This window comes from Artibeus jamaicensis, unplaced genomic scaffold, assembly GCF_021234435.1.
Source record: "Artibeus jamaicensis isolate MK-2021 breed Jamaican fruit bat unplaced genomic scaffold, CSHL_Jam_final contig_558, whole genome shotgun sequence".
Lineage (NCBI taxonomy): Eukaryota > Metazoa > Chordata > Mammalia > Chiroptera > Phyllostomidae > Artibeus > Artibeus jamaicensis.
In genome coordinates this window covers 6,589,085-6,613,299 of record NW_026521886.1, presented here as the reverse complement: position 1 = coordinate 6,613,299, position 24,215 = coordinate 6,589,085, and the positions used below count along the sequence as shown (strand labels likewise).

Below are 24,215 nucleotides of genomic sequence, written 5' to 3'. Positions count from 1 at the left end.
AAATTAATGAACCTGAAATACAGGTGTCTAACAATCCCACCACCTTTTGATCACCAAAACAAACTTGTAAGGAGAGGTAGACTGGAAATCCAGCCACAGTTGCCTCTACCTTGCAGATGTATCTCAACTGTCCTGACTTTGTCAAGGGACAGTTGCTGGCCAGCTCCTGACAATCAACAGATTATGGATAAACACAATGTGGTCTATCCACACAATGGAATATTATCCAGCCATAAAAAAGAATGAAGTATAGCCCTGGCTAGTGTAGCTCAGTGGATGGGGTGATGGATTGTGAGCTGGAAGGTCACTGGTTCGATTCCCAGTTGGGGCACATGCCTGGGCTGTGGATTGGGTCCCCAGTTGGGAGCATGGGAGAGACAACCTATTGATGTTTCTCTCCCTCTCTTTCCCCCTGCCTTCCCATCTCTCTAAAAATAAATAAATAAAACCTTCACTTAAAAACAAATGAAGTACAGATGCCTGCTACAACATGGATAAACTTGAAGATATACTAAGAGATATAAGCCAGACACAAAAGACTATGTGCATTGCATGATTTGATTTATATTAAATGTCCAGAGTGAATAAATCCAAAAAAGCAGAAACTAGTGGTTGCCTAGGGATGGGTGAGAGGGAGAATTAATATTGCTAATAGCTGCAGGGTTTCTTCTGGGGACAATGGAAATATCCTGGAATTAGTGGTGGTGATACAGAACACAGTGAGTATGCACACTTAAAAACAGGGAGACTTTTATATTCTGTGTCCCCACTAAAATGCATTGTTAGGAAAAATCAATGTAGAACATTCTTTAGGAGGATCTATTTGTATAGGAGGGGAAACTACATGTATGTTCATGTGTCTGCATATCCTTAGAAAGTCCCTACAAAGATACACTGCTACAACCTGTGACTGCTTATAAAGTGATGTAAAAAAAGTGTACTTTCACTTCCATTGGCACTATTTGATTTTGTTTAAGAGTATGAGTATTTTTAAGTAATTTTTATAATTAAATATTCTTTGTATTATAGAAAACAGTATGGAATTTCCTCAAAAAACTAAACCTAGAATTACCATATGACCCAGCAACTCCACTTCTGGGCATATTCCCCCCCAAAACAATGAAAGCAGGGAATCTAACATATGTCTGTATATCCATGCTTATAACAGCACTATTCACAATAACCAAAATATTAAAGCAACCCAAGTGTACTTTGACATATGAGTAGATAATCAAAATGTGGTCTGTCCCATTTAAAGAAATGTGAGTCAGGACTTCCAGCCAAGATGGAGGTGTAGGTAGACACACTGTGCCTCTTCACACAACCAAAATAAGTACAACAACAATTTAAAAACAAAAAACCAGAACTGACAGAAAACTGAACTGTGTGGAAGTCTGATAACCAAGAAGTTAAAGAAGACACATTCATCCAGACTGGTAGGAGGGGCCGAGATGGGCAGCTTGGTGGAGAGGACTCCCAGCAAGGTGGTGGCTGGAGGACCCATTGAGGCAGCAGATTGTAGAGCCAGGCACCCATGGCTGCAGCTGGCCAGCAAGGCAGCAACAGGTGAAACTGGCCAGGTGGTGGATTGTGGACCGGGTGGTCCCACATTCACATAGAGATAAACTAGGAAAAACCACTGGGGAGCAAAACAGATTGCACAACCCAGGGCTCCTGCAAGGGAAAATAGAGGCTCAAACCACAGACGGAAAACACCTGTGGAGGTTGAGGTGGCAGCGGGAGAAACTCCCAGCCTCACCAGAGAGTTCGTTGGAGAGACCCACAGGGTCCTAGAATGTACACAAACCCACCCACGTGGGAATCACCACTAGAAGGGCCCAATTTGCTTGTGGGAAGTGGGGGAAGTTACTGAAATACAGCAGAGAGCAGAGCAAGTGCCATTGTTCCCTCTTGGCCCCTCTGCCACTGACAGCCTCAAAACCCAGTGACTGGGTTGCCCCACCCTGATGAACACCTAAGGCTCCACCCCTCACTATGCAGCAGGCTCCACAAGACCAAAAAAAAAAAAAAATGGCCCAAATGAAAGAACATATCAAAGCTCCAGAACAAATACAACTAAGTGATGAAGAGATAGCCAACCTTTCAGATGGACAGTTCAAAACGCTGGTAATTAGGATGCTCACAGAATTGGTTGAATTTAGTCACAAATTAGATTAAAAAATGAAGGCTATGCTAAGTGAAATGAAGGAAAATGTACAGGGAACCAATAGTGATGGGAAGGAAATTGGGACTCAAATCAACAATGTGGACCAGAAGGAAGAAAACAAACACACAACCAAAAGAAAAAAAAAGAAGTAGAAGAAGAAACAAAAAATCAAAAAAAATGAGGAGAGGCTCAGAAACCTTCAGGACATCTTTAAAAGTTCCAACATCTGAATTATAGGGGTACCAGAAGGGGAAGAGGAAGAGCAACAAATGGAAAACTTATTTGAGCAAATAATAAAGGAGAACTTCCCCAATCTGACAAAGGAAATAGACTTCCAGGAAATCCAGGAAGCTCAGAGAGTCCCAAAGAAGTTGGATCCAAGGAGGAACACACCAAGGCACATCATAATTACATTAGCCAAGATTAAAATGAAGGAGAGAATCCTAGAAGCAGCAAGAGAGAAGGAGGCAGTTACCTACAAAGGAGTTCACATCAGACTGTCAGCTGATTTCTCAAAAGAGACCTTACAGGTAAGAAGGGGCTGGAAAGAAGTATTCCAAGTTATGAAAGGCAAGGACCTACATCCAAGATTGTGATATCCAGCAAAGCTTTCATTTAGAATGGAAGGGCAGATAAAGTTCTTCTCAGATAAGGTCAAGTTCAAGGAGTTTATCATCACCAAGCCCTTATTATATGAAATGTTAAAGGGACTTATCTAAGGAAAAGAAGATAAAAATATGTACAGTAAAAAGACAGTGAACTCACAATTATTAACAACCACAGTAAAACAAAAACAAAAACAAACTAAGGAAATAACTAGAATAGGAATAGAACCACAGAAATGGAGATCACATGGAGGGTTAGCAACAGGGGAGTGGGAGGAGGAGAGAGGGGGAAAAGGTACAGAGAATAAGTAGCATAGATGGTAGGTAGAAAATAAAAAGGGGGACGGTAAGAATAGTATAGGAGATGTAGAACCAAAAAAACTTATATGTACAACCCATGGACATGAACTAAAGGGGGGATGGTGGGTGGGAGGGGGTATGCAGGGCAAAGGGGAGTGAAGGGGGGAATGGGACAACTGTAATAGCATAATGAATAAAATATATTTTTTAAAAAAGATATACGATTCAGCCTTAAAAAGGAAGAAAATTCTGACACATGACAACATGACCTCTGAGGACATTATGGCAAGTGAAATTAACCAGTTTTTATTTTCATTTGGGGAAAAATTTCCCAGCACCTCTGATAGGCTGAAAGGCTTCACTATAGATTTGGCATTACCAACTAAAGGAACAGGACTTTCCAAGTTCTAGCAGGATTGGGGATAGACTGGGGTTAGGAGTTCCAATGTGTATTTATTTTCCCAATACCACCAGACAATTAGGTCAATTCTGACACTACCTGGAGATAGAATCAGATTCCACAGGTGAAGGGCTCAGTGCTACAAAGACTCCACCCCGACTTCAGACACCAGTTGCAAGTCCAGGTTGTCACCTATGCTTCTGACTGACTGGCAGTAAATTAGAGGTTGCCATGACCTTCCTCCTTGGGTTTGATTAATTTTGTTAGAGCAGCTCATAAAACTCAGAGGAACATTTTACTTACTAGATTACCAGTTTATTTATGTGAAATGTTGGCGTAAGTTGATCCATTTAAAAAAGGAGTCAGAATAGCTATTCCAGAGGATCTGCCTTGTTCCTTGAACTTCTGGACGGTTTGAATTTGGCATAATAACTTTTGTGTGTGTTACATGCCATTGAGTTAGTTCTGACTCCTGGCAACTCCTGTGAATGAGTGATGTCCACAATGTCCTGTCCTCAACAGCCCTGTTCAGCTCCTACAGACTCATGCCTATGGCTTTTTTTTTATGAAGTCAATTAATCTCATAGTTCTTCTTCCTCTTTTCCTGCTGCCTTCCATTTTTCCCAGCATTATTGTCTCTTCCAATTAACCTTGCCTTCTCATGATATGCTCGAAGTAAGACAGCTTTAGTTTTCTCATTTTGCCTCCAGCGATGTTTCAGGATTACTTGCTCTAGGACCCACACTTATGTTTATTTTTCTTGAGGTTCAGTGTATCCTTAGAGTTCTCTTTCAAATGAAGGTTTTTTACCTCTCACTTTGGCTTTTTATTTTTAGGTTTATCATAACAGCCAAATGGAACCATGCAATAGGGCAAGGTATGGGGAAAGGACTCAGGGCTTCCATGCTCTCTCCAAGTACATCACTCTTCCCAATTCTCCAGTGTCCTCCAACCTGGAAGCTCTCCAAAACCCATACTTCTGTTTTATTAGAGAGGCTTCATTACACCAGCACTAATTTAGTCATTGATTGGCAACTGATCCAAACTCCAGCCCCTGTCCCCACTACCCAAAATCACCTTACTAACATAAACTCAAATGTACATGAAAGGAGCTTGTTATGACTATCAAAACACCTTTATCACTCTTATCACTTAGGAAGCTCTAAGGGCTTTAGAAGCTCTGTGCCAGATATGGAAAGAAAACCAAATACATATTTCTTATTACAAGTTATGTCTGGAAAAAGTCCCACCATTGTAATATAATGAAAACAGTTTGCACAACATCAATGTAACCTGGCAGCCAAGGAGAGTGGACTTCAATGAGTATGTGTGAACAATGACAACTATACTGTACTAGTCAGTCGGGGCAGTTTTAACCATTGAGTGAGGATTTGTACTGTATGGCCATCACATTCAAAGTGATTGAGCAAGTAGAGCAATGAATCTGCATGAAAATTTGCATTAAGCTGTAATATTTCTCTGCAGAAACTATTCAGATGATTCAGAAGGCTTTCAGGGATGAATCAATGAGTGCAGCACAAATAAAAGTGTGGCACAAATGCTTCAAAGATGCTCAAGAATTTGCCCTGGCTGGTGTGGCTCAGTGGATTGAGTGCCAGATTGTGAAGCAGAGAGTCGTTGGTTTGATTCTTGCTCAGGAAACATGCCTGGGTTGCAGGCTAGGTCCCTGGTAGAGGGCATTCAAGAGACAACCACACATTAATGTTTCTGTCTCTTTCTTTCTCCCTCTCTTCCCATCTCTCTAAAAAAAATAAATAAAATCTTTTTTTAAAAAGATGCTCAAGAATCTATTGAAAGTGGCCCACATTTTGGAAGGCCAGCAACAAGCAGAACACCTAAGAATGTTGAACATGTATGAGCTACAATTAACAAAGACCAGCAACTGACAGTGTGAGAAGCAGAAGCAGATTCAGGGATTCCAAAAACTACTGTGTGCAAGATTTTCATGCAGGATCTTTGCATGCGTTATGGCAAAATTCATTCCACGGCTTCTTCTACTAGAGCAGAAGGAGCATCGTGTAGCAGTCACTAATGACTTAATTCAAACCCCTCCCAATGAACCAGATTTCCACAAGAAGGTCATAACAGTCTGTGGCCATGAATCAGAAATGAAGGGTCAGTCGTCCCAGTGGAAGTCACCTGCTTCTCCACACCTGAAGAAGGTGTGGCAAAGTCTCTGTAAGATCAAGACCATATTAACTATGTTTTTAAATTGGGAGGGTGTTGTCTATCACGAGTATGCCCCTTAAGGCCAAACAATTAGTAAGGAGTTCTTCATCAGTTTAAAGATGCAATACATAAAAACAGCCATAGTTGTGGGCAACTGGTGATTGGCAGCTTCATCACAACACTGTGCCTGTTCATGCTTCACATCTTATACAGTTTTTTGGGGAAACATCAAACATCCAGGTGACTCAGGCCCGCTGTGGGATGAGTCAAAGCTCAGATTTGGCACCCTGTGACTTCTGGCTTTTCCCAAAACTAAAACCACCTTTGAAAGGTAAGAGATTTCAGACCACCAATGAGATTCAGGAAAATAAAATGGGGCAGCTGATGGCAATTCCAACAAAGGATATTGCAGAGTGTTTAACAGTAGAAGAGATGCTGGGAGAACTGTGTAAAGACCCAAGGTGCCTACTCTGAAGGAGACTGAGGTGTCATTGTCCTATGTACAATGTTTCTTGTATCTTTTTCAATAAATGTCTCTATTTTTCATAGTACATGGCTGGATGCTTTCTAGACCTCATATAACATCACAGAGTGAAAGAAAACTTTTCTATCAAGGATCCCAGTAATGATTAATTTTACATGTCAATTTGAGTGGCCACTTTAAACATGTTTCCAAGTGTGTCTGTTAGGGCATTTTCAGGTGAGATTAACATTTGAATGAATGGATTCATAAAATAAGTGATCCTCCACAAAGCAAAATAACTAACTAGGTGAGCACTGTAAGGCAGACAAAGGAGGAATTTGTCCCCTTTTTCTAGCCTCGCTGAGTAAATCTCATCTTCTCCTGCTCCAGAACTTGGATTTATACCAACAGTTTCCCTGGTTCTGAGGCCCTCACTTATACTGAATCACATCAATGGCTTTACTGGGTCTCCAGCTTGCAGATGGCAGATCGTGGGACTGCTGAGATACATATGTCACTTATCTATCTATCATCTATCTATCTATCTATCTATCTATCATCTATCATCTATCATCTATCTATCTACCTCTATATACCTATATTATATGGCATTGTTATTGGAGGACTGAGGGGATTGGCAGGGACTGTAGCAAATTGGAAAAATAAGCCCAGCCCCAAGAGGCCTCCATCTGTTGCTACCACTGAGGCAGTGAGGGCACAGTGTGATCTGATCTACTGGTCTTCAAGTAAACACAGTCTTAAGTTTTAAGTGAAATCTCCCAATCTGTAAAAATTGATGACAAAGTCAAAAAAATATTTTAAAGGGAAAGCCAAACAAAATGCAAATACAGGTCACATCCAACCTCCGAACCCCAATGTAGGGATCTATTCTGGAGAGCCAAGGGCAAAAGAGCACACCATTCAGCCAAGCCCTCCTGAACCGGCCTAGACTGCCCAGTGAGGAAAGCATCTGGTTTTCAGGGAGCTCAGAGATTGCCCAGAGAGAGGCTCTGGGACATTCACAACTCAAATTTTCAAGGCAACTGAAGCCTATACCCATCACAGCCAATTTGTTTCTATTTTACTCATTTTGGTAAAAACATTTCTAAGTGTACTGCACATCTCAGCTGTTAAAAAAAAAACCCTTCACTGCTGAAAGCTTTTCTGAAAGAAAGGGTTTATTGAGCCATATGCTAGCTAATAAAAAGGACCAGGTCCTGGATATGCAGTTTAAACCAGCAGCAGCCAGACTATGGTAAAGGGGAAAGACAAACATGTCAACTGTCCTGGTGCTGATGAAGCTCTTTATAAAGAAGTTGTTTTGCAAAAATTTACATTGGCTATAAATAAGGGGGGCTGTGGCTGCAAAAGGTAAAGCAGGGACAGTTCTAGAATAGGTACACAGCCCAAGGAAACAAATATTTACTACTTTTTACTGATTGTAGGCAACAGTCCAGAAGGTTCATGCATAAGCAGGATGCAGCAGTATCAGGTGGTCAATTGTTTCTTTTTAGATGGCAACCTGGAAGTTGACTCAAAGCTCCAACAGATGAGTATATTCAGGGAAATAAGCAATCTTTTGTTAGTTGGCCCACAACTATTAACTGGTTAATCACCCTCATCTTCCCACTAGCTATAATTTAATTTATATCTCAGAATTTTTTCTTGTCACTACTTTCTTAATGCTAAAACTGAACTAGATACTCTGAACAGCCAGTCTGTTCCATTCACTCCACAGCTACTAAAGCTGTGGTCAGATGCCCAACTCCCCACTAAGCCTCATGGTAGCCCATTATGGATGGCGGCTACCCCTTCTCCCTGATGGTAGCTGGCAGCACACTGATGTGTAGTGCTCAGGGAAGTAGATTACTTACTGGCATGGCTGGATATGGAGCCAAGTGGGGTTCTGAGGCCTTTGCATGTAGATAGAAGCCATCTGACAACTTGGCCTAAACTGGACATTGAGCCCCACCTGAACTTTTTTAATTCATTTTTTATTAATGTTCAAATACAGTTGTCTCCATTTTCCCACCACCACTTTCCTCTGCCCTACCCACCCCCACATCCCGACCTCAATTGTACCCCCATTTGGCTTTGTTCATGGTCCTTTATACATGTTCATTAATGACCATTTACCTTCTTTCCCCTGTTATTTCCTTCTCTTAGCCCCTCTGGTTACTGTCACTTTGTTCTTAATTTCAATGTCTCTGGTTATGTTTTCCTTGCTTCCTTGTTTTGTTAATTAAGTTCTACTGATAGATAAGATTATATGGTATCTGTCTTTCAATGCCTGGCTTACTTCACTTCTTGGAATGCTCTCCATTTCCATCCATGCTGTCACAAGAAGGAGCTCCTTCTTTATTTCTGCTGCAAAGTATTCCATTGTGTAAATGTTCCATGGTTTAAAAAATATATATTTTAATAATTATGCCATTAGAGTTGTACCATTCCCCCCTTCATTCCCCTCCACTCTGCACACCCCCTCCCCCATCATTCCCTCCTTTATTTTATGTCCATGTGTCACAAGTTCTTTAGATTCTATATTTCCCATACTATTCTTGCCCTCCCCCCTGTCTATTTTCTACCTACCATCTATGCTACTTTTTCTCTGTACCTTCTTCCCCTCTGTCCTCCTCCCACTCCCCTGTTGCTAACCCTCCATGTGATCTCCATTTGTATGTTTCCACTCTTGATCTAGCTGTCCTCTTAGTTTGCTTTTGTTTTAGGTGTGGTTGTTAATAACTGTGAGTTTGCTGTCCTTTCACTGTTCATATTTTTTATCTTCTTTTCCTTAGATAAGTCCCTTTAACATTTCATATGATAAGGGCTTGGTGATGATGAACTCCTTGAACTTGACCTTATCTGAGAAGAACTTTATCTGCCCTTCCATTCTAAATGAAAGCTTTGCTGGATATCACAATCTTGGATGTAGGTCCTTGCCTTTCATAACTTGGAATACTTCTTTCCAGCCCCTTCTTGTCTGTAATGTCTCTTTTGAGAAATCAGCTGACAGTCTAATGGGGACTCCTTTGTAGGTGACTGTCCCCTTGTCTCTTGCTGCTTCTAGGATTCTCTCCTTCATTTTAATCTTGGCTAATGTGATTATGATGTGCTTTGGTGTGTTCCTCCTTGGATCCAACTTCTTTGGGACTCTCTGAGCTTTCTCTGGATTTCCTGGAAGTCTATTGCCTTTGCCATATTGGGGAAGTTCTCCTTTATTATATGCTTAAATAAGTTTTCCACTCGTGGCTGTTCCTCTTCTCCTTCTGGTACCCCTATAATTCAGGTGTTGGAATGTTTAAAGATGTCCTGGAGGTTCCTAAGCCTCTCCAAATAAGGATTTTGAATTCTTGTTTCTTCATACTTTTCTGTTTGGTCATTTTTTTCTGTCTTCTGGTCCACTCCCTTGATTTGAGTCCCAGGTTCCTTTCCATTACTATTGGTTTCCTGTGCATTTCCCTTCATTTAAATTAGTTTAGCCTTCATTTGTTCCTCTAATTTGTGACTAAAACCAACCAGTTCTGTGAGCATCCTGATCAGCAGTGTTTTGAAGTGTGCATCTGATAGGTTGGCTATTTCTTGGTCACTTAGAGTTATTGGCTCTGGGGCTTTGGGCTGTTCTTCCTGAGCCATAATGTTTTGGTCTGTTCATGCCTCTTACATATGAGGGGCAGAGCCTTAGGTGTTCACCAGGGCGGGGTGACCCAGGTCGCTGGGTTGTGATGCTGTATGTGGGGGCAGGGTCAGAGAGGAGCAATGGCATTTATTCTGCTCTCTCTCAGATTTCAGTCCCCTCTGCTGCTTCCCACAAACAAATTGGGCCCTTCTGGTGCTGGTTCCCGGGTGTGTGGGCTTGTGCATTCTCCAGGACCCTGTGGGTCTCTCCAGTGAACTCTCTGTGAGTCTGGGAGTTTCTCCTCAAGCCTCGACCCCGAAACTTTTTCCAATTGGTGCTTTTAGGTTTTATTTCCCAGTGTTGCGCCCCTGGTTTGCATAGTCTGTCTTGCTGCTCGCTCCTTTGCCTGGTTTATCTGCCCATGAATGTTTGACCTTGGTCAGCCAGCCACCCTGTGCACCCACTGGGTCCACCCATTGCCACCCTACACCTGGGATCTACCAACCACCACCTGCATGCCTGCATTGGTCTGGCTGCTTTTTCTTGTGCAAACCTGCTCTGCCAGCCGCTGACTTCATCTCTCTTACCAGTCTCGATGAATGGTTCGTTGTTGTTGGACTTCTGTACAGTTCGATTTTCTGTGTTTTGGTTGCATTTTTGTTACTAAAACTTTGTTGTCTTTAAACTTGGTTGTGCAAGGAGGCACAGTGTTTTCACCTATGCCTCCATCTTGGCCGGAAGTTTCTATCATTACTTTTTTCAAAACAGGTTTTCCATTCCTTTTCTTATTCTCCTTCTGGTATTCCTATTATATGGATACTATTGTGTTTCTTGTTGTCCTGAATTTCCCTTAATCCATCTTCATTCTTCTGAGTTTTTTTTCCTTTTCTTGCACTTTTTGGGAGTTTTTTTCTACCTTGTCCTCCAGCTTGCTGATTCAATGCTCTGCTTATTTGAGCTTACTTTTGATTCCTTCTAGTGTGTTCTTCAATTCAGAAATTGTATTCTTCATTTCCTCTTGGCCCTTGTTGATTGTTTCTATGTCCTTTTTTTATGTGTAGTTTCCCTGCAGTTTTTGGTAATTTGCACTGAGCTCATTTAGCTTCCTTATAACCATTGCTTTGACCTCATTATCTAATAGTTGACTTGCCTCTATTTCATTTAGCATTCTTTCTAAGGATTCCTCCTTTCCTTTCAACTGGAAGTTGTTCTTTGTCTTCCCATTATTTGCGTGGATCTTCTTGTTTGCTTCTGCTTCTTAAATTGATCTGTTTTGCTTTCTTACTTTGTGATGTAACAACTTCTATGGTAGGAGGCCTGTGAGATTCAGTGGTGTAGTCTCATTAATCACCTTAACCTGATGCTCTTGGGATGTCCTTTATGCTTTTTGCTGGTTCTCTGGATGTAATTGGGTTTGGATTGTTGTTGGGTAGTTCTTTGGTGTTTCCTTCCCTCCATCTGGTTGTCTGATGGTCACTCTGCCCACCATGTCTTATGTGCTTCCTGATGAAAACCACAAAGTTCAGGAAACAAATCCACACCCACAAATATAACTGCCCACACAATGCCACTATCAATAGCAAATGAACCAGTATTAATAAGGGTATAAAAAGATTAATACTATTAAAAGAAAGTAAAGCAGATATGACATGACTACTAAAAGAAAAATAATTTTGAGAGGCTAGAGGGAGGAGTACTAATAAGAGTTGGGAGTTGGAGCAATGAAAAAAGAGAAGGTAAAATTTACCTCATGAATAAAAAATGGGAATGAAGAATGTAGAATGGAGTATTAACAGGGGAGCATATAATATTAGGCTTAAACAGAAGTTAAAGTAACATAAAATAAAGTGAAAGAGAGTAAGAAAAAGGAAGAAAAAATAGTAAATAATTAATTAAAATATAGGAGCCAAACTGGAGAGAAAGATCCACCACAATATGATCAACAACAAATGAACTAAAATTAATATAGTTGATATGGAATAAGAGGGAAAAAAAGAAACAAAGAAAAGTCTAAGAGATGTGTCAAGAAATGAGAAGTGATTTTGAAATGATAGAGGGAGAGGGAATACTAAGATTGAGGAACAGAAACCAGGCTAAGAGGGGGAAAAATTAAAATTTGAGATGTAAGAAAACAGTAAAAAGAAAAAAATAGGAGAATAAATAAAAATAAAAGGGCAGGGTGAAAGAGAAATAGAAGAAAGACAAAAAGAACAGGCTAAGACAGCAAAATTAAAATTTGAGACAAGAAAAAAAAGTAGGAGAGGGGACCAGTAAAATTTGTATTTTTGTATTTGAAATACAGAATTAGTGAAGCTCTAGAAATAAAATTGAAAAAACAATGCAATGACAACTACCCTACCCACAACCAACTAGCAAAGATTATTAAAGGTGGAGAGAGAATGCAGGTATTTTAAGAGCAGGGCAAAAGGATGTGAAATGACCTTGACAAGGAAATTGCTTTTGTGTGTCTGGACAGGGGAGAGACAGTAAGAGTGTGGAATAGAAACAAGTTGTAGCTAGAAAGAAAACAAAGTTTGAAATGAAAATAATTCAAGGAAAGACTAAGGTAAAATGGGTTAAGAGAAGAGAGGGACAAAATATGTGAATTGAAATACACTATAATATAATATCTAGTAACAATATGTACAAACTTGCTGGACAAGAAATGAATAGTAAAAAGCTATTCAGGAAAGGAAATATCACAAATAATGAAGAAGAACACAGTGGTTTTCTTCTCAGTAGCCTCTTGTATTTACCACTGTTTTCTTCTTTCTGGATTTGCCTCTGGTGATGTCAGAAGTTGACCCCGTCAGACCTTAAACACCCTGTTCGAGACTTCCAGTGATCTGCTGTCACTGGCTGTCTCCATCAGTTAGTTGTTAATCTGGTCACCCTGCACTCAGCAGTCTAGTTTAAGCACTGTAGGACATGGCCAAATCCCTCCTGGGGTCAGGGATATTGTTTCCCCTCAGGCTGCTGCTGCTCAGAACGGAGTAATATGTCTGAACAGGATGGCTGCTGCCTTCTGAGGGATTACTCAGCCCCAGGATCCCAGTGTCTACTCTCTCAGTTCTCTCCCTCAAGCTTCAGTTCTTAGTCTCTCCTCAGGCATCAGCAGTCCACTCTACCCTCACCTTTACCAGTGCCCTGGGTAAGTGGTTGCAGAGGAAAATTTGTGTGTTGGACCTTTAAATGGCTCTTGCATCTCCAGCCATCTGTCTCTGCAGCCCTGCTGCTTTTTGTTGCTGGTTGTTATCTGTGTATTTTTTGTGTTCTGGTGCCCTAGGCTGGGAATCCCAGCTTAGGTTTAGACCCCACTCTTCTCAAGGAGATCCACCAGCTTCTTAATTATCCCTCAGGCGCTGCCACCTGTGGGCACCTAGCCAGCCTTCTCAAGGCTCCACCATACTCTTTTTCAGACAGGTTGTGCTGAAGATGGTTCTTCTGTCTGTCCAAAGTTATTTTGCTTCTCTCTGGCTATTGCTCAGTTGTTTGTTATGAGTGGTTTCTTCATAATTAAGTTATAATTCAAAATTGGCACTGGGTAGAGGTCAGTGTGACTTCCACTCACTCTTCTGCCATTTTCCTCAGCCCTACCTGTCCTTAATAAGGGAAGATACTGGGTGGGAAAAGGAGGGCCTGGTCTTAAAATTGAACATATTTTCTTGGTTTCTCCTTAGAGACAGGGAATGTTCATGCAGCTATATGCTCAATGGTACTTTCCATGGAGTCTTGTTGACAGATGCTATAATGATTAGATACTCTTCCTGCTGTGTGAAACAAAAGCCCTGCTGGGATGGCTTTAACACATGAGGACCAAGAAATCTGGAGACAAGCAGGATGATGCTGGAATGGCAGCTGTATCTGCTGCCAAGAGCCCAGGCACCTGTACCTTTCCATGTGTACCCCTCCTATGCCCCTTCGGGCCTTATGGTCACAGCATGGTTGCTGTACTTCCAGCATCAGGCCTGTGGTTCTAGCAGGAAGAAGGGGCAAAGGCAAAAAGCAATCCAGTCACATCTGTACATTTTTATTAGAAAAATAACTGCTTTCCCAAAAGTCCTGCCCAGCAGATTTCCACCTCATCTCATAGGCCAGAACTTAGTCTGCGGTCACTGTTAATTGCACTGTTAATTGCTGTGAAATCAACTATTTTTACTGAGTATATTGCTGCACAGACACAACTGGGGTTTTGTAAGATGACCACTGGGGAGGAAACAAATAATACTGAGTGATTAAGGACTCAGAATTAAGGTACACTGGTCCCCTCTCTGCCAACATGGAGGGGTAGGGGTGAAAAGTTTTCTGTGGCTCCTTATAGACCCATCCCCCAATATCTTTCCTAATTTTTTGGTTAGGATGAGCCATTGTTAAGTTTGTCATGGGTCCAGCTGGGGGCTAAGCTAAGGCCAGAAACTAATGAGAATAATATATGTGGTCAAAGCTGCTCTGCTTCGCATAACAAGGTCATGAGAGGTGTCCTAATGTGAGGGGTCAGCAAGTGTGGTGCCATCAAGGGGGCCTACTTCAGGGGCAGTGTCTCCCTGATTTCCTGCATGGCCCTGTATGTTTATAGAAAAGGGATCAGGTCCCAGTATCAGTTGGTGGGGCAGGAAGGATGAAAATAGAGGAGCAGGGAACTCATCTCTGCACTTGACTCCTTTTTATAACCAGGGGAAGAATACAGCAGTACCACCCTTAAGAAAAAGAAGTACCTGCTTCAAAACAAAGGCCTGGAAAGCATAGCCATGTAATCCACTTGCCAGGGGTTATCTTCATTGAGGCTGGGCTCTAGGATTTGGCAGGGGTGAGTGTTTGCAGTAATCCAACCTCAGATCCCACATGGCTCCCTATAGGACATTTGGTCCCAAACCAGATTTCCTGGGCTCCTGAGCAGATTTATATAAGTGATTGTCCATGGGTAGTACTGCTACTTTCTCCTTTTACTCCCGAAAAAGTACCACTACTTTTTTAGGTCAGAGCTTCCCCTGCCCCCATCGCACCACACTGCATCTGCCTTGCCCATGCCAGCTTCCACAGCTCTCTAGTTAGTCCTTTATTTTCCTATCTTCCTCCCTGGACCCCTCCAAGCCCAGGGCCTGGTCAATGTTCCTTTGTGCCTAGAGCCAGGAACATGGAGGTACAGAAGGTACCTGCACAGACAAATGAACAGGCTAGCAGATTGAAAGAGAGTTGCATGGATGACTAGAAGGTGGACAGGAGGTAGAGTGGCATAAAAGCCTAGCTGGAAAAACCCTGTCCCCTTGGTAGGAGAAGAAATGGCAAGAGGCTTAGAAGGTATTTGGTTGATGGTCAGCTCAGCCAGTATTCACTACCAATGCCTACCCCCAAAGCTCCCAGAGTATACTCCATGGAAAACTTGAGGATGTAACCCCAAACAAGATTTTCATTGCTCTCCCAAGTTCCCAGCAGGGTAACGTGGTTATAAAAAAAAATGGCTCTATCTCTCTGGGTCTCAACTGGCTCATCTGTGGAATGGGAATGGCAATAGCCCACCTTCTAGGGTACAGTGAGGCCAAATAAGGGCAAATAAGCTGCTGATCCAGGAGAGGGAGATGTGCATGGGAAGGCATGGTATGGTGTGAGGGTAAGGACAGAGACTGGGGGGACCAAGGGACCATGGCAGACTCTTGGATTCCTGTTCATGGCCACAAGGCCTGATGAAGCAAATGCTCGTCTGCCACCTCATATGGGAGTGTCACTACCAAGCCCTTGTTCTCCTTCATCGTCTCACAGATAGTCTCATAGGCCTTCTGGTTCCCGGACCAACAGCGGCGGGCCACCTGTAAGTGGGGTGCAAAGAGAGCTGTGCAGCACCTGGTGCCAACATCATCAGGTTACCAACAAGTCATTCTGGACACACTGGGGCTGGGCTCATACCTGCTAGGAGACCCTCTGCTATTGGTGGGGTCAGTCTATGCCAGCCCCATTTAATGCTCAGGCCTCCTCCTCTCTTGGACCAATTACTATTTACCTGCCTCTCTGATCAGAAATTGGCCATCTTTCTGCCAAGCCTCCCACACTATGCTGGGGCACAGGCCAGGCAGCCAGGAATCATCCTCAGCACCCTTCCTCTCTGGCCTCATAGAATGGACATCCACCTCAGATCTGCCTTAAAATCTCTCTCCATCCACTTCCTTCTCTCCATCTCCATTATCAAGGTTTTGTGGATGACCATCATGGCACCTCCCCCTCCTCCCTGCTGCTATTCTTGCCAAACTCCCTTCTCCTACACTGTCCACTGGTCCTCCCATGCCCCCTCCAATCCATTCTCTCACTGCTTCACTGCCTTCAGAATGAAGACTCCCCTCTGCTGGGGGCTTCCAGGGAGTCAGACCTTCAAGAACCCCTTCACTTCCATTGTCACATTTACTCTTTAAGCCATCCAGCGTCAAACTCTCTGGGCTCTTGTGCTCACTTCCCTGTTTCACTCACAGCTGCACATACCCTTCCCCATTACCACCTTATTTATTCCCATTTGTTCCCATTTCCCTGTGATGTGCTCCTGGAGAGGATGTACCCCCTGTCACACACACACACACTCTGAGAGTCCACCCTGGGTTGTATAAGTTCTACATTCTCTGACCCACCTCAGAGATGGTGGAAATACAAGGATTTATAAGGAGGCCTCTCCTACCAGCAGTTGGACTGCTCTCACTGGAAGGGCAGGTTCAGATGCCAGGGGCCCCTTGTGTGGATAGAGGCTGGAATGGAGGGTAAGGCCAGAGGCTGGGAGATGCAAAGTAGCCTCTGGAAACAGGCCCAGAAAGATGTGGGCAGCTGATTAGGAGAGCCATGAATAAGCAGGAATGGCAGGATGTGCTCCTGACCATTTCCGGAGTAAAAGGGGTAGAAGTCTGTCTCAGGTCTGCATTTGAAAAGGGCAGAATCACCAATAGAAAGAGAAGGCAGGGGAGAGACTTAGGGTGACTTACTCCATTGGAGACATCCCAGCTGAGCATCATCTTGGCTTTCTTCTCTGCCTCCTGGGTCCCATCTAGCACAAGACCAAACCCACCATTCATCACCTCACCCCTGCAAGAGGTAAGAGTTTCCTGGTTACTTCTGGGTCCTGACCCTCACAGAACAGGAAGAAATGCATGTGAGTTTTGGGATGTTCTGGAAGTGTTGTTTAAGGGTGTCTTGTATTTGGCTCCTGGGGTTGAAGTCTGTGTCCTCAGATGTAGAAGCTTCACAGTCCCGTGCCTCATATTCATGCCTCTGTGATTTACCCCATGGCCCTGAACCCACCTTCAGGACCCAATCATCTGTCACATCTTGCTTGAAGTCTGACCTCCTGAATGTGACATGACCTCCTTTTCCTCTGCTTCCTTTGGGGTATGTATGCTTCCTCTTGTATCACTCAATTCAATTGTCATTCTTACTGATTTTCTCTTTATTCTCCTTTATTTTTTCTTTCTATTTGCTTTAGGTATATTTTGGCATACTGATTACTTGAATTGTAGGCTGAGTTCCTTATTTTCAGCATTTCTTGTTTTCTAATTAATGCATTTCTCTGAATTTTGTTTTGACCACCTTCTCTTGTAGGCATCATATGTTCTTGTGTTCATTTGTTTCTTAATAGATGTCACTTGACTCTTACTTGAGTATGTTAATACTATTCCACTGTCCACATATTTGCCCTGCTGCTTTCTCCTTCAGTCATGAGGTCCCTGTCCTTTCTGTCACCCTTGGACTCCCATTCATACCTTTGATGTCATTACCAGTGGCTGGTGGACACAGCCAAAGTTCCTCAGCTCACGTTGCTATACTCCAGATGTTCCCTTCAGGTACACACTCAGGAAAAAATATGGATCTTGCCAATAACTTCTAGGGCTCTACTGCCAAACATGGACACATGGGACCATAACATACAGCTGCTTTTTGGTACCCAGTGCCAGTGAATTTGCTCTTTTTCCTTCCCACACCCAGAAAGTGTATATAGTTTCTCTAGTCTCAGATCCTGGTCAAGTCTAGACTGTCAGGTCTTATATTATCTGCCCAACCTGGACCCTATTTATAATTTCAATTAGTTCCCACTAAGAAGGTGAGGAGCCCTCTATCCCAGGAGCCACCAGTGCTCCCACTCTGGACACTAAAGCTGCCCCTGCCTGACCCTAAAGCCTGGTGTTGATGCCAGCCTGCACCTGGCCAATCCTCTGCCTTTGAGGAGGCTCCCAGCATGTCTTCCACCAGCATCTAGGGTAAGATGCTCTGACTAGATTTAAGGTTATGACTGTTCACCTGTCAGAGGCCAATGATGGTTATCAGAGAAGAAAGCAGAAGACAGTAAAACTGACCAAATGAGAACTCTCAATCGTAGTGGTCTTTTTGAGTTTAGAACTACAGCTTTCATTTTGGGATCCAGAAGCTAGATGATCAGAGACCAAAGCTGCTCAGCTTCAGGCATCTTCTGCAAACCTTACCTACAGAGGAGCCCTGACCATATTGAGCCCAGGAAAATGAGGTGCTAAAGACTTGCTACCATTGCAGCATTTGGGGTTACTCATAGACAGTGTTTGGATAATCAGCCCTTTGAGAAAAACATGAAAGTTGAACCCTACATCAGACATAAAGGAAAACAAAATCCAGGTGTTACTAAGGAAAGAAATATTTTAAATTTTCAAGATGAATAAAGAAAGTTTAGGAGAATTTTTTAAAAGCCAGAGCCATGGCTGGTGTAGCTCAGTGGATTGAGTGCAGGCCTGGGAACAAAACAACCACGGTTCAATTCCCAGTCAGGGCACTTGCCTGGGTTGCAGGCCAGTTCCCAGCAGGGGACACACAAGAGGCAATCATACATTGATATTTCTCTCCCTCTCTCCTTCCCTTCCCCTCTAAAGATAAATAAATAAAATTTTTAAAAAATAAATAAATAAATTCAGGAGTCGGGGGAGGATTTTTAAAGTGACATTTAAAAATATGAATGGCCAGAATAGAAAATCCACTGGATAAAGATGTAAAACTCCCCTGTGAGGAGACAGCCAGCCCAGGTACCCCTTCCAAAAAGCCCAGCTGTGGGGGAAGGTGGTTCACTCACAGCCCTGAACAATAACTCCTTAGGTTCCTACTTGGGTCAGAGACTGAGCGACACCATGAAATGGGGCTTGCCCACTTCTTACCAAAGTGGCTCCTACAATGGCTATCTGTGCTCTAGAACTCCCTGCCAGCATCAAGACTATCAGGTCTGTGTGGGAATGGGGGGCTCCCCCACCCAATCATCCTGTCTCATTTCCACCTTTCCCAACCCTTCCTATCCCAGGTGGTCCTCCTTAATAACTCTTTTGCACACTCCCCCCCCCCCCCGAATCTGTCTTCTGGAGAACACAGTCAGCACAGATGTTTTAAATAAAGTTCAAAGACAAGTGACAGGAACCCAATATATCAATCTTATACCTAAAATAGATTAAGAATGACCAGAAATTGATAAGAAAAACCACACAATTCAAGAACAAAAACCTCAGAGCAGCACTGGCTAGATGGCTCAATTGGTAGGAGCACTGTCATGTGTGCTAAAAGGTTTGGGGTTGATCCCTGGGACAGGGCACATACAGGAGGCAACAGATCAATGTTTCTCACATTGATGTCTGTCTGTCTGTCTTTCTCTCTCTCTCTCTACCTCTCCTCCTCTCTCTCTAAAAAAGAAATCAAAACATATTCTTGGGTAAGGATTGAAAAAAAACACCTCAGAGCAGGCAATTCAAACAAAACAAGAATTTGTTACTTCTTCCTTTCCAGGCTGGTAATTCCCATGTTAACATCCAGTGAGTGATTACATTTAGTGTTGATGAGGTTATGCAAATGGGGATTTTTAAAAAAATGATTTTACTTATTTATTTTCAGAGAGAGGGGAAGGGAAAGAGAAAGAGAGGGAGAGAAACATCAATGTGTGGTTGCCTCCTACATACCCTTTATTGGGTAACTGGCCCACTACCAAGGCATGTGCCTTGACTAGAAATTGAACCAGTGACTCTTGGGTTCGAAGGCGGGCACTCAATCCATTGAGCCACACCAGCCAGGGCCAAACAGGAAATTTGGTAGTAGCTATCAAAGTTTAAAACTCCCACTTTTTTGAACCTGAAATTACAAATAGCATGCATATGACAGAGATTTACATTTATGGGAGGTACACCATGTTCCAGGTCTTCTTCTGGCTCATTTATAACAGATCTGTGGTAGATTGACACATGCATTTGTGCCAGGCCTCCTGTGACCCCAACTTGCTGTGACACCTGAGCAAAGATACTTATCTCTGCTGGGTAGTATTTATTTCTTAGATGGGTCTGTTGTGGTGATTAAATGAGCTAGCACACAAATTTCTTAGAAGACCTTGAACATATTATGCACTATATAAACCTTAGCTATTGTTAACTAATTTAATCTTCACCACTAACCTACAAAGCAGTTGCTATTATTATGACCATTTTGTGGATGAGAAACAAAGCTTAACAGTTTAAGTTGTATAGACAAATCAACTTCAGAATTCATGCTCTTAATTTTACAACAAAACTGTACATACAAAGATGCTTCCTGCTGCACTGGGGGTGGGAAAGGTGAAGAAGGTCTATGTGCGCAGATGGCAGGAGCCCTCAATGCCCTCGCTGCTCAGAGTGCCTTGGGCCAGCAGAATAAACATGTAACACAAGGGCTGAGGAAAGTCTCAACACCCAACAGTGAGGCTGTGTCCTTCCCACCCAGCTCCAAGAACTGACTGCACCCTCCCTACAAGGGCAGGAAAACCAACCAGTCCTATCTAAAAGAGCAGACAGACAGCAAGGGCAACTAAACAGACAGAAAATAGACAGACACCAAGTGAACAATCAGAAACAGAGGCTTTGAGGAGACAGAGGCAAGAAAGGGAGCAGAAAATGACACAAAGATGATATTGATCATTGGAAAAATAAAATATAAAAACAGGGAGCAAATAAACAATTCACAAAACTAAAAGCAAATCAAGCAATAACAGAATAAGCTTATAATTTAGAAACATGAATTTCCATACAACAAAGAAGAAAAATAAAGCTGGAGTTGGAAGTTATTTCTTCCTAGAATAGGAATGGTGGTAGGACAGATTTTCTGGCTGATTTTCGCAGAAAGATTTACAGGAACGTCTGACAGATTAAATTGTGAACGTGTAAGCCTAATGAATTCCAACATGAATCTGAGGTGTTCCCAAAAGAGCCCTCAAAAGCAGCAAGGATACAAGGTGTTGATGCCCATATCTTGCCAGCTTGTATTCCTGTCCACAGAGCCTGGGGACAGCCTTGTAGGTGGGAGAAACTTGGGAATTTATACTCCCTGTCCTGAGATTCCAGAGTACAATGGGTAAGGGTAAGCAATGTTCTGCCGGAATTCTGATCCAGCTGTCCCCTGCTTTTAGGCCCTCATGTTGTTGACTCTAGGCTGCTCTGCTCTGTCCCTCCTTGCCCTCTGTTGTCCCATTGGCAATGATGAGTGGATCCTGAAAGGCAACATATCTGGGTCCAGACCCCAGCTCTATCATCAGTTCTATGGCCTTGGGCAAGTTACTCCCTGTTCAGCATCTCTCTTCACTTTCAGAACCTTCTCAGTAAGTCCAGTGCTAAAAGGCCAGGTACCCAATAACTAGGCACTCTTCTCGTGTCCTGGTGTTCTCCATCCTTTGTGTCAGAAAGGGTATGCATTCCAGTTACACTTTCCATTCATTAGGGCCACCCGATTGAGCTGCAGCTTAAAATTCCATCCAAGCTGGCCCATCATAATGCCCTGGGAAGCTCAAGTGCTAAAACACTTGGCTCTGGAGGGCAAGGCCAGTCTTGATCTGGCTGTCCAAAACAGGCTCAGAGGTCAGTTCTGAGATAGCCAGGCCCAGGGAGCTGTCCTCCTATCTGAAGCTGCCATTCCCCCTGCTGCTCCAGATAGCCAGGAATTGAGCTCGTCCTAGAAGCTTCCCCAAGTGACCCCATAGAGGCAGACCCTGTGCAAGTGCAGTTCCTACAGCATCTTAACTTCTTGGTGCCTCAGTTTTATCATCTGTATAATGTGTTTTCCTTCTAAAATTAACTGTGTAAGAGTGGATTTAAAGAGTCTAGAAAATGCTTGCCACAGTGTCCATGTGCAATAAGTATAAGTTATTTTTATTCTTAACAGCAGATGTGAAATTGTAATTTATAATAAGAAATCTATATTTGGTCTTCATCACATTTTTGACACAGAACTAAAACCCTTGGAATTCCTAAGGGTGGAGAACAATAAAGATGTCTTTTGTTATGTTAATGAGGTTACTTGTAGACCCCCCACATAAAAATGGGGGTTGGTTGCCAGGGAAACCAACTGAGAATAGAAGGTGGGAACTTTCTTTTTTAAAAAACATTTTATTTATTTTACCTTTAGAGGGGAAGGGAAGGAGAGAGAGAGAGAGAAATATCAATGTATGGTTGGCCTCTCATGCATCCCCTGCTGGGAACTGGCCTGCAACCCAGGCATGTGCCCTGACTGGGAATCAAACTGCAATCCTTTGGTTCTTTAGCCTGCGTTCAATCCACTGAGCTACACCAGCCAGGGCGGAAGGTGGGAACTTTCAGTCCTACCCACAAACTTCCAGGGAGCAGGGAAGGGATTGGGGGTTGAACTGATCACCAATGACCATTGATTAATTAATCACACCTATATAATGATACTTCCATAGAAACCAAAAAAGATTGGGGTTCAGACAGCTTCCAGGTTGGGGAAACAGAATGCTTCCCTGTGCCACTGTGTGGGCCCCAAATTCCATAAAGATAGAAACTCCTTTGTTGGGACCTGAGTCCAATGTATCTTTTTATGACTGTTGATTTGTATCCTTAAATCTCTTTTGTGATAAATCAATAATATGGTTAGTAAACAGGTCTCCTGAGTTCTGTGAGCCATTCTAGCAAATTAATAGAACTCAAGGAGGATGTCTTGGGACATTCCAATCTGTAGAGGATCAGTCAGAAGCAGGCAATAACCTGGGCTTGCAATTTGAAGTGGGGTAAGAACAGTCTTGTGGGACTGAGTCCACAACCTGTGGGAATCTGAGGCTATCTTCAGGTAGTTAGTGTCAGAATTGAGTTGAATTACAGGTATTGGAGAAAATTGCTGTGTGGTGTGAGAAAACCTGCTCATGTTGGAAGTACAGTTATAGTGGACATCTTCAGCCAAAATAAGGCCCTCCCAGAAACCACAAATTTCCTAATGGTGCAGACTAGAACTGGCCAGGGCAGCGCCTTCAGCTAGCAACCCAGGGGAACCAGGAACCTAGGTCTCCTGCCTCCTTGTCTGTCTGCCCTGGGAATTGTGGGTAAAATAAAAAGACAGTACTATGAGGATTTCTGAGGAAATATTTGTGAATGCAAAGTAAAAACTGACATAAAAGGGGCAGTCATGGTTCTTACAGCCTTCGTGTCCTATGTGACAGGTAAGACCCCCAAAGGAAGACTAGTTTGTTCAAGACATTTTGCCACCCATTCCCTCAATATTTTGTCACTCCAATTTCTACCTTATAGGAGGAAAACATCACAGCAAAGCCCTCAGCAAAGGAAGGTTGGGGGAGGCAGGACCCAGGACCCTCAAGGGAATCCCTATGCCTTCCACGAGAGCCTGCACCCTCACCACCCTGTTTTCCAAAACTTTCTTACCAGCCCACGCCCCCACCATTGTGAAGAGCGACCCAGGTGGCTCCTCGAAAGGCATCACCCACGAAGTTCTGTACGGCCATGTCTGTGGAAACAAAAGCCACAACCTGTCATTCCCTGAATGAGGTGGGCCAGGGCAAAGCCATGCTCCAACCAGTGGATGTCCCACTGGATAAGACAGAGCCATTCAAGCCTGAAGGACAGATACTAAGGAAAGATGACTCTAGAAATAGCAATAATTTATGTTTGCAAAGCTGAGCAAAAAGTAAAGAAGTTGAAAAATGCCCACTTGCCCACAATTATCCTTCCCTACAGTTATGCTCTTTAACACTAAATGCCAGACAAAGCACCCCAGAAGTAGGAATAAAATAGAACTAAAAGGCAGGTGGTAGTGTTTTTAGCTTAGAAATGTAGAAAGACAAAGAATATCACTTCCACCTTTCAAACAAACAAAAGAATGGACGGGACAGGGTCAAATTGCAAATTAGTGATTTATTTGACCCGATCAGATAACTGTGGTACCAGGGCAACTAACAAATTTGAAATATGGGGAGAAATAAGCATTTGCACAGAGAAACAGAGCCCAAACTGGTCATCTTATGACTGTTTAACAAAGTGCTGAAAGATAAACATGAGCCCTGTAACTATGAGGCTTGTGGAACATGGATGGATATAAGAGGGTTTGTACTCTCTGGCAGGCTCTTACTCTAAAAATTCCACTGGGTGCTCACAGAGAAGATCAAGGAGAATCCTAACAATGCTTTTTTCTTGCTGCTGGGCTGCAAGGATTAGGAAATGCCGTGAGCCAAGAAATCCAAG

The 24,215-nt window shown here is 43.0% G+C and overlaps 1 protein-coding gene across 4 annotated transcripts in view; it reads right to left on the bottom strand.

The window, feature by feature from the left end:
• Positions 1–8,669: 8,669 nt before the first annotated feature.
• The window catches only part of UROC1 (urocanate hydratase 1), a 50,676-nt gene continuing 35,130 nt past the window's right edge, over positions 8,670–24,215 (bottom strand). Inside the window, exons 17-19 of one of the 4 annotated variants that reach the window (XM_053670269.1) lie at positions 23,400–23,481; positions 16,698–16,797; positions 8,670–15,545 (exon numbers count right to left, since the gene is read on the bottom strand). In XM_053670269.1, the coding sequence (XP_053526244.1) occupies positions 15,405–15,545; positions 16,698–16,797; positions 23,400–23,481 (323 nt within the window). In that variant the 3' untranslated portion in view covers positions 8,670–15,404. The remainder of the gene's footprint in view (positions 15,546–16,697; positions 16,798–23,399; positions 23,482–24,215) is intronic. The other 3 variants (XM_053670270.1, XM_053670268.1, XM_053670267.1) reach the window with 3 other exon arrangements.